This window comes from Pleurodeles waltl, chromosome 6 (genome assembly GCF_031143425.1).
Source record: "Pleurodeles waltl isolate 20211129_DDA chromosome 6, aPleWal1.hap1.20221129, whole genome shotgun sequence".
Classification (NCBI taxonomy): domain Eukaryota; kingdom Metazoa; phylum Chordata; class Amphibia; order Caudata; family Salamandridae; genus Pleurodeles; species Pleurodeles waltl.
In genome coordinates this window covers 1,554,188,332-1,554,198,862 of record NC_090445.1, presented here as the reverse complement: position 1 = coordinate 1,554,198,862, position 10,531 = coordinate 1,554,188,332, and the positions used below count along the sequence as shown (strand labels likewise).

The 10,531-nt window shown below is 41.1% G+C and overlaps 1 protein-coding gene across 11 annotated transcripts in view; it reads right to left on the bottom strand.

The window, feature by feature from the left end:
* Window positions 1-3,635: 3,635 nt before the first annotated feature.
* Window positions 3,636-10,531, bottom strand: part of LOC138301106 (TAR DNA-binding protein 43-like) — a 154,983-nt gene continuing 148,087 nt past the window's right edge. For all 11 annotated transcript variants that reach the window (XM_069241222.1, XM_069241220.1, XM_069241219.1 and 8 more), the window contains 2 exons: window positions 5,500-5,667; window positions 3,636-5,389 (listed from right to left, as the gene is read on the bottom strand). In XM_069241222.1, the coding sequence (XP_069097323.1) occupies window positions 4,835-5,389; window positions 5,500-5,667 (723 nt within the window). In that variant the 3' untranslated portion in view covers window positions 3,636-4,834. The remainder of the gene's footprint in view (window positions 5,390-5,499; window positions 5,668-10,531) is intronic.

Here is a 10,531-nt window from a genome sequence, read left to right as displayed (position 1 = left end):
AACCGAACCTGGTCCGAGCCACACAAGTCACCCCTCCTTGGATTCCCCTAGGTCTCTAGTTTTCAGAAATGCACAGGTTTGGTAGGTTTCCCTAGGTGGCGGCTGAGCTAGAGGCCAAAATCTACAGGTAGTCACTTTGCTAAAAACAGCTCTGTTTTCTGTGATGTGTCCAGGTTGTGTTTTGGGGCATATCCTGTCGCGGGCGCTAGGCCTACCCACACAAGTGAGGTATCATTTTTATCGGGAGACGTGGGGGAATGCTGGGTGGAAGGAAATTTGTGGCTCCTCTCAGATTCCAGAACTTTCTGCCACAGAAATGTGAGGAACATGTGGTTTTTTTAGCCAAATTTTGAGGTTTGCAAAGGATTCTGGGTAACAGAACCTGGTCCGAGCCACACAAGTCACCCCTCCTTGGATTCCCCTAGGTCTCTAGTTTTCAGAAATGCACAGGTTTGGTAGGTTTCCCTAGGTGGCGGCTGAGCTAGAGGCCAAAATCTATAGGTAGTCACTTTGCTAAAAACAGCTCTGTTTTCTGTGATGTGTCCACATTGTGTTTTGGGGCATATCCTGTCGCGGGCGCTAGGCCTACCCAAACAAGTGAGGTATAATTTTTATCGGGAGACTTGGGGGGAACATAGAATAGCAAAACAAGTGTTATTGCCCCTTGTCTTTCTCTACATTTATTCCTTCCAAATATAGGGGTGTGTGTAAAAAAGACATCTATTTGAGAAATTCCATGTAATTCACGTGCTACTATGGTCACCCCGGAATTCAGAGATGTGCAAATAACCACTGCTCCTCAACACCTTATCTTGTGCCCTTTTTGGAAATGCAAAGGTTTTCTTGATAGCTATTTTTTACTCCTTATATTTCAGCAAATGAATTACTGTATACCCGGTATAGAATGAAAACGCACTGCAGGGTGCAGCTCATTTATTGGCTCTGGGTTCCTCGGGTTCTTGATGAACCTACAAACCCTATATATCCCCGCAACCAGAGGAGTCCAGCAGACGTAACGGTATATTGCTTTCGATAATCTGACATTGCAGGGAAAAGTTACAGAGTAAAAAGTAGAGAAAAATTGATGTTTTTTTCACCTCAATTTCAATATTTTTCTTTTTCAGCTGTTATTTTCTGTAGGAAACCCTTGTAGGATCTACACAAATGACCCCTTGCTGAATTCAGAATTTTGTCTACTTTTCAGAAATGTTTAGGTTTCTGGGATCCAGCATTGGTTTCATGACCATTCCTGTCACTGACTGGAAGGAGGCTGAAAGCACAAAAAATTGCACAAATGGGGTATGCCCCAGTAAAATGCCAAAATTGTGTTGAAAAATTGGGTTTTCGGATTCAAGTCTGCCTGTTCCTGAAAGCTGGGAAGCTGCTGAGTTTAGCACCGTAAACCCTTTGTTGATGCCATTTTCAGGGGAAAAACCACAAGCCTTCTTCTGCAGCCCCTTTTTCCAATTTTTTTGAAAAAAACGAAATTTTCACTGTATTTTGGCCAATTTCTTGGCCTCCTTCAGGGGAACCCACAAAGTCTGGGTACCTTTAGAATCCCTAGGATGTTGGAAAAAAAGGACGCAAATTTGGCTTGGTTAGCTTATGTGGACAAAAAGTTATGAGGGCCTAAGCGCGAACTGCCCCAAATAGGCAAAAAAAGGCCTGGCACAGGAGGGGGAAAAGGCCTGGCAGCGAAGGGGTTAATAGTTCATTCAAAAGAGTATTGCTTAAATAGCAAACACCAAAACAATACAGCATATTATTCATACTTGGTTCGTCCCTGTACAGTCCAAATTAGATTATACAAGTTAAGATTATAGGTATTCATTACTGTATTTGTTGCACGTGTCTTGCTTTTTTGCCTCCGTGTTCTATGTTGGTTTTGTTGTTCTTTTCTTTATTCACATTATTATTGTTATTGTTCTTTATTCTTAATCACTGTTTCAACCAACAAATACAATTGATTTTTTCAATTTGTAAGTACGAATGTGATGGCTGTTTATTATTTACCTGGGAAAATTATAATAATGTGAAAAATCTGTGCCCTCAGGAAGGTGGGTGACCTATTTTTGGGTCACGTGTCACCGAAACGAGCGTAGGCACGCTTTGATCCGGATACAGAGACTACTTATTTGGACACACTTGAGACAATGGATGCTAAGGTTTCTTTTGCCATCCTGCTGCCAAAGAGGAAGACCAGTCTGTAATAATTCTTTTAGATTAGAAGAATGCTCACTCCCGCTATACAGACATTATTTAGTGAAGTAAGACTGTAAAGACATCATCAACATACAGTGTATGGATATCATCATACTATTATACAATTCCCATTGCGATTACAACATTGGATGGTATGTTTTATTGGGGATAGGTATGTTATTAAGGGATTATATATAGGGATGAAATCTCCTTGTGTTGTATATTAGTTGTCTGGATTATTCTTTTTAACTCGCATGACTCTTTGGTGTGACAGTACATTGTTTTTTGATGTGTTTTTCCCGGGATACATATACATAAGTTTCATATTCTCTTTATAGATTAAATGTTGATACACATGAAGGAATTTTGAAATAAATATCTAAAATGTCTACATCATTGTTGAGGTTACGAACGATTGGGTTTGCTGGCTTCTCTTGTTCTGTATTAGCGGTAAATGTTTACTTTTTTATGTACCTATTTCTGTGTTCCCTCTTTCGTTGGTCTTTGTTTTGTTTTCATTCCTTCTTTTTCTTAATTTGTTAATTTGTGGGATTCCTTATTTTAGGAACCTATTTCTGAAGGAGGATTGCTTTTCAGTACTTTCTGGTTTGTATCCCTGATCCCACTTCAGTATTTTGCAGTTCGGCAGCCCTTGTTATTTTTGCACCAGAAAGAAGGCACCTACAGAAATTATTTAGAATAACCAGCGCAAGCTTCCCATGTTTGCCTGTAAACCTCCTTTGACTACGTAACTACCTCTGTACTCCACCACATAATATTCTTCTTCTTCCTCATCTTCCACCTTCATCTAAAATAGTGATATCTCCAACACGCCTGTTTAGCAAGAGATATCATGCTTTAAGGCACTCCAAACAAACATCCTTTATGATACTGCACGTTTCAAGATGTTTTCGATATTTTTTTTGGGGGGGGAGGATGAGAATTAGGGCAATTTTTATACATAAAAAAAAAAAAAAGTTTAAGAGGGATTTTAACTGCATTTAATAATAATGTTTAAAAAATACACCAGTCATTACAGCACTGATGCTCTTAAGATTTGTAGAACACCTTTAATTACTTCTGTCCTTTTGGTTTGCTCTAAAACTATTAATTGCGGTTTTTTTTTCCTAAGACTGTTTTAGTAGTCATTTTCTCAGGGCCTTTTGGTGATTCATACTGATGTTTTCAAAATTACAAAGCAAGAGATTTTCTTTGACACACATATAGGTCTTTCATTTGACGTTTGTGAGTTTTCACTTCATGTCAGTGAAAGCAAAACCATTACCACCAGCTTTAAATTGCTAAAATGGTTTTCGAAAATACACACTTGTCACATAATACCATATCTTATCAAATCATTCACAAATAAATTGACCCTCCATAGTATTTCATCCTCAGGGAAAAAAAATGAAGAGACCGTTTCTTTACAAAAAAAAATTTAAAAAAACTTTATTAAAGAAATACCACCATTTTAAACTTGTAAAAAACATTCAAACGCACAGCGCATAACAGCAGCAGACCTCATTCTAATAAGGGTCTTACAGGCATTATATCTCTTACAGGCATTTAGACTTCCATATAGTGACACACCAGCCCCTGTCGCACATCCCATTGCTTGCTCCAGAAACTCAAGCTACAATGCATTTTATCACGCTTACAGGTTATAAAAAGAAATTACACCAGGTACATCATTCACAACAGTAAATAAGAATGGGAAAATACAAATTAATTTTAAAAACACATAGGTTAACGCATGGAAGCCTGTGCAAGTCGTCCAACAGATCTGCGGTCTTCCGAGTGCAGGAAACATTCGTACGTTACTTGCTCCCATTGCTCTGCACACTTTCTCACCAAAGCCACTGGGTCCAGAGACAATCTTGCCATGTTTAAAAGAAAATCCATGAATGCAACACCAAGTCTGCATGCGCTATTCTCTTTTCTCCTTTCGCTCATACCCAAACCTCTCATTCCTTGGCATCACCATCAATTCCACAAAGTTCAAACAGCCGTTTGGTCCATCTCTCAGCCTTGCGTGTCTAGCGCTGGTATGAATCCATGAAATAGTGGATAAAAATGCAACACCCACCGTGTTAAGACGCAGTATGTGAAATGAGGGTAGAAGATTGGATAGCAAGGAGAAAAAACAATCCTGGGCAGAACATTTAAAGCTCTGTTTTCGTGGAATGTGGCCTTTCGAGGGTCTACGGTGGCAAGATGAGCGTAGAGACCAGTTGAAGCTCTGAGGGTGCTTTGAACGCGAAGAAAGATGGTGTATAGAAAACCGCTATCTCAATTGTGAAGACATGCTCTCCAAATAGCTAACTTTGTAGACAAATAGTGTCCAAGACAAAACTTAACTTAATGAAAGACCTGACTAAACAGATGTGCAAATCCATGTAAATATTCAGCTGAACAATTAATCTTTACAGAAGTCTTATCGAGTGATTGTTTACAGAAACAGCAAACACCATCTCACTTCCATTGAATAAATGAATACCTCAAATTAACAAAAAACATTGATTAAAACTGGAGAACTTTGTTACAAAAAAGAAAAATAATGTAAAAAAAAAATAATAATAATAATAATGTTTTGTCCTACATGTATTTTACAATATACTTACCATGAATGTAACTACATACCCCACCCAGAAGATCTAGACTCCATGTTTGAAGAGCCAAAGCCTCCACTATTAAAACTATTACCAGGGCCCTGATTAGAGGAACCCCAGCCTCCTGATCCCATACTGGATCCAAAGGTATTACTGCCTGATCCAAAACCCTGGCTTGGTTCTCGTGGCATATTGCCTTGTGTAGGATTATTTCTAGGTGGCCCACCAGGCTGATTCTGCTGTCCCGCCAACATTCCCATCATTCCCCAGCTGCTCTGCAGCGCAGCTGCCATCATTGCAGGATTGATGCTAAATGCTCCAAAATTCATACCTGCGCCGCCTCCACCACCACCACCTCCCATATTGCTTCCTGGTGGGCCACCAAATCCACCACCACCAGCAGAACCACCACGGTTGGGACCAAACCCACCCTGGTTCCCAAAGCCTCCCATATTGCCATCAAATCGACCGCCACCTCTGGCAAACTGCCTATTGGTATTCTGTTTAGGCTCTGCATTAGAGATATGTACACTGACACCTTTAATGATTAAATCTTCTCCACAAAGAGACTGGACAACCTAAAAAAAAAAAAAAAAAAAAAAAAAGACAAGCCATCAAAACCCATTCTAAGGATTTGCAGATTCATGAGCTATGCTTTTAACTGATTTTCTTCTGATTTGTACTGTACCTCATCATCAGCAAATGTAACAAAAGCAAACGCTCTGAAAGGTTTGGGAATGAACACTTCCACAACTTCGCCATATTGTGAAAAGAACTGTCGGAGGTCATCAGCAGATATGTCTTCTGTAACACGGCCTACAAAAACCTTGCGACTGCGTGTAGCTTCATCTGGACCCTATGGGTGAAAGTGAGAAAATGAAACCTATAAATAAAAGCAAAACTAATTCTGCAGAAGAAAGCAATTCCGTAATGCAACATATCCATTACATGAGCTGTTAACGTGCACATCTCAATTTTCTCCACTTCTAAAATACGTGTCTGGTGACAAGAACGGCTTCTTAAAGCTATAAAAAAAAAATAAAAAAAAATAAAAAGCTTTGCTCAGCCCAAGCAGCACACGTATTACCCTTCTGTACATCAAGACAAGTCGGTACAGAACCTGCAACTCTTCCTTTACACAGCTGCCAACCCCATCCAGCTGCATGAGCATTTTTCTTTTAAAAACGATCACGGGAATGTTCAAAATGTCCTGTTTGCGGGTCCCCAGGTGCTATACTTTATTTCTTCTTCGTTTGCCTTTGTTGTTAAATGTCCTTAAACATGATAGGACACTGTACTCCACAAGGAAAATTGCTCTGGGTTTGTTTGGCACTTCAAGACAACAACTTATCGCTAAATATGCATGTCAAGACCACCACATCTAACTCCAGGGCTGAATTCAACACCTCTCCTGTCCTTTAAGACTTGCACAATGCTCACACAGTATGAACAGAGTAAGTTGCTTATTAATTTGCCTTGCCCAGAGAAAGACCGTGGCAAACTACCTACCAGACACCTGTTTCGAAGCATGGGTACTCGCCAACATTTTCCGGTGAATAGAATGCGGGGGCTTAAGAGGGGGTGGGTTGTGTAAGGGGAAGCAAAGCATATACATCTAGTGAATGAATTGTACAATGTGAAACCAGAAATTAATCTCAGCTTCCCCATTTTATCAAACTGTGTGATCCTAGGCAATTGTTTAATTTCACGTTCCCTCCTTTTTCTTTATTATTTTAAGAGGACCTCACAATGCATGACTTTAGGATGTGTGCTGTACAAGCCCTTTTCCTATGTTTAATTTAATAAACTATAAAGTTGCTCATGTAGAATAGGAAACCAGGCCACCTAAAGAGTGCATACAACAATTGACTTGCCTCTTAACTCACTACTGGCATTGTCATAGGCGTGAAAGGAGGGGGCATGATGGGGAATGAAAATGTCACTTACCCAGTGTACATCTGTTCGTGGCATCAGTCGCTGTAGATTCGCATGTTTTGCAATAGCTCGCCATCTGGTGTTGGGCCGGAGTGTTACAAGTTGTTTTTCTTCGAAGAAGTCTTTCGAGTCACGGGACTGAGTGACTCCTCCTTTTGTCTGTGACTAAGTGTATACCTATTTAAGGTTGAGATGATACATATACAAATAGTTGAAGGTAACTTCCAAACTGCTACAGGCTCCCGGGGAGGCGGGTGGGCACATGCGAATCTACAGCGACTGATGCCACGAACAGATGTACACTGGGTAAGTGACATTTTCAGTTCGATGGTATCTGTCGCTGTAGATACGCATGTTTTGCATAGACTAGTAAGCAGTTATCTCCCCAAAAGGGGTGGCTCAGCCTGTAGGAGTGGAAGTAGTTTGAAATAATGTTCTTAATACGGCTTGACCTACTGTGGCTTGTTGTGCGGATAACACATCTACACAGTAGTGCTTGGTGAATGTGTGAGGCGTAGACCATGTGGCTGCCTTACATATTTCTTGCATTGGGATGTTTCCTAGAAAGGCCATGGTAGCACCCTTCTTTCTGGTGGAGTGTGCCCTTGGTGTAATGGGCAGCTGTCGTTTAGCTTTAAGGTAGCAGATTTGGATGCATTTAACTATCCATCTGGCTATACCTTGTTTTGATATTGGGTTTCCTGCATGAGGTTTTTGAAATGCAATAAATAGTTGTTTAGTCTTTCTGATGTTCTTTGTTCTGTCAATGTAATACATTAATGCTCTTTTGACATCTAATGTATGTAGTGCCCTTTCAGCTACGGTATCTGGCTGTGGAAAGAACACTGGAAGTTCCACTGTTTGATTTAGATGGAACGGTGAAATAACCTTTGGCAAAAATTTAGGATTGGTCCTTAGGACGACCTTATTCTTGTGTAGTTGTATAAAAGGTTCTTGTATTGTAAACGCCTGAATCTCGCTTACTCTTCTTAGGGAAGTAATGGCGATGAGAAATGCAACCTTCCAGGTTAGGAACTGTATTTCGCAGGAGTGCATGGGTTCAAAAGGTGGACCCATAAGTCTAGTTAGGACAACATTTAGGTTCCATGAAGGAACAGGTGGTGTTCTTGGTGGTATAATTCTCCTAAGGCCCTCCATGAATGCTTTAATGACTGGTATCTTATATAGGGAAGTTGAATAGGTAGTCTGCAGGTATGCAGATATTGCTGCAAGGTGTATTTTAATGGAAGAGAAAGCCAGGTTAGATTTTTGTAAGTGAAGCAAGTAGCCCACTACATGTTCTGGAGTTGTGTGTAAAGGTTGTATTTGATTAATATGGCAGTAGCAAACAAACCTCTTCCATTTACTTGCATAGCAGTGCCTGGTGGATGGCCTTCTGGCTTGCTTTATGACTTCCATACATTCTTGGGTAAGTTGTAAGTGCCCGAATTCTAGGATCTCAGGAGCCAGATTGCTAGATTCAGCGATGCTGGATCTGGGTGTCTGATCTTTTGGTTGTGTTGTGTCAACAGATCTGGCCTGTTGGGCAATTTGATGTAGGGTACTACTGATAGGTCTAGCAGCGTTGTGTACCAGGGTTGCCTTGCCCAAGTTGGTGCTATCAATATGAGTTTGAGTTTGTTTTGACTGAGTTTGTTTACCAGGTAAGGAAGGAGAGGGAGAGGAGGAAAAGCGTAAGCAAATATCCCTGACCAGTTCATCCATAGGGCATTGCCTAGGGACTGTTTGTGTGGGTATCTGGATGCGAAGTTTTGGCATTTTGCGTTCTCCTTCGTCGCAAACAAGTCTATTTGAGGTGTTCCCCAGAGTTTGAAATAGGTGTTCAGAATTTGGGGGTGAATTTCCCATTCGTGGACCTGTTGGTGATCTCGAGAGAGGTTGTCTGCGAGTTGATTTTGGATCCCTGGTATAAATTGTGCTATCAGGCGAATTTGGTTGTGAATTGCCCAACGCCAAATTTTTTGTGCTAGCAGGCTTAACCGCGTGGAGTGTGTCCCCCCTTGCTTGTTTAAATAATACATTGTTGTCATGTTGTCTGTCTTGACGAGAATGTATTTGTGAACTATTATTGGTTGGAAAGCTTTTAGTGCTTGAAAAACTGCTGGTAGTTCTAGGTGATTTATATGCAGTTTTGTTTGATGTACGTTCCATTGTCCTTGTATGCTGTGTTGATCGAGGTGTGCTCCCCACCCTGTCATGGAAGCATCTGTTGATATTACGTATGGTGGCACTGGGTCTTGGAAAGGCCGCCCCTTGTTTAAATTTATGTTGTTCCACCACAGAAGCAAGAGGTAAGTTTGGCGGTCTATTAACACCAGATCTAGAAGATGACCCTGTGCTTGAGACCACTGTGATGCTAGGCACTGTTGTAAGGGCCTCATGTGCAGTCTTGCGTTTGGGACAATGGCTATGCATGAAGACATCATGCCTAGGAGTTGTAATATCATCTTTGCTTGTATCTTTTGTGTTGGATACATGCGTTGTAGGATGGCGTTGAAATTTTGAATTCTTTGGGGACTTGGAGTGGCTACTCCTTTTGTTGTGTCTATTATGGCTCCTAGGTATTGTTGTACCTTGCACGGCAGGATGTTGGATTTCGTGAAGTTGACGGTGAACCCTAGTTTGAAGAGGGTTTGTATGATCTGATTTGTGTGATTTGAGTACTCTATTAACGAATGGGCCTTGATTAGCCAGTCGTCTAGATATGGGAACACATGTATTTGCTGCCTTCTGATGTGTGCAGCGACTACCGCTAGACATTTGGTAAAGACTCTTGGTGCGGTTGTTAATCCGAAAGGCAGTACCTTGAATTGGTAATGTATTCCTTTGAATACAAACCTTAGGTATTTCCTGTGCGATGGGTGTATTGGTATATGGAAATACACGTCCTTGAGGTCTAAAGTTGACATGTAGTCGTGTAGTTTTAGCAATGGTAATACTTCTTGTAGTGTGACCATGTGAAAGTGGTCTGATTTGATGAATGTGTTCACTATTCTGAGGTCTAGGATTGGTCTCAGCGTTTTGTCCTTCTTTGGTATCAGAAAGTACAGTGAGTAAACTCCTGTGTTTATTTGTGTGTTTGGCACTAATTCGATTGCATTCTTTTGCAATAGTGCCTGCACTTCTATCTCCAGGAGATTGGAATGATGTTTTGTCAAATTTTGTGCTTTTGGTGGTATGTTTGGACGGAATTGTAGAAATTCTATGCAATAACCATGTTGGATAATTGCTAGAACCCAGGTGTCTGTAGTGATTTCCTCCCATGCTTTGTAATAATGACTTATTCTTCCCCCCACTGGTGTTGTGTGGAGGGGGTGAGTGACATGTGAGTCACTGCTTAGTAGTAGGGGTTTTGGGGCTTTGAAATTTTCCTCTATTCCTAGGGAATTGCCCTCCTCTATATTGTCCCCGAAAACCTCCTCTGTACTGTCCCTGGTAACTGGACGGTGTTGCCTGTGAGGTGCTGGCTTGTGTGCTTTGACACCGAAACCCCCCTCTAAAGGGTGTTTTACGGAATGTGCTGTAATTCCCTCTGCTCTGCGGGAAGTAGAGTGCGCCCATGGCTTTAGCAGTGTCCGTGTCTTTTTTGAGTTTCTCAATCGCTGTGTCCACTTCTGGACCGAACAGTTCTTTTTCGTTAAAAGGCATATTGAGAACTGCTTGCTGAATCTCTGGTTTAAATCCAGACGTTCGGAGCCATGCATGCCTTCTGATAGTTACAGATGTATTAATTGTCCGTGCAGCTGTATCTGCAGCGTCCATGG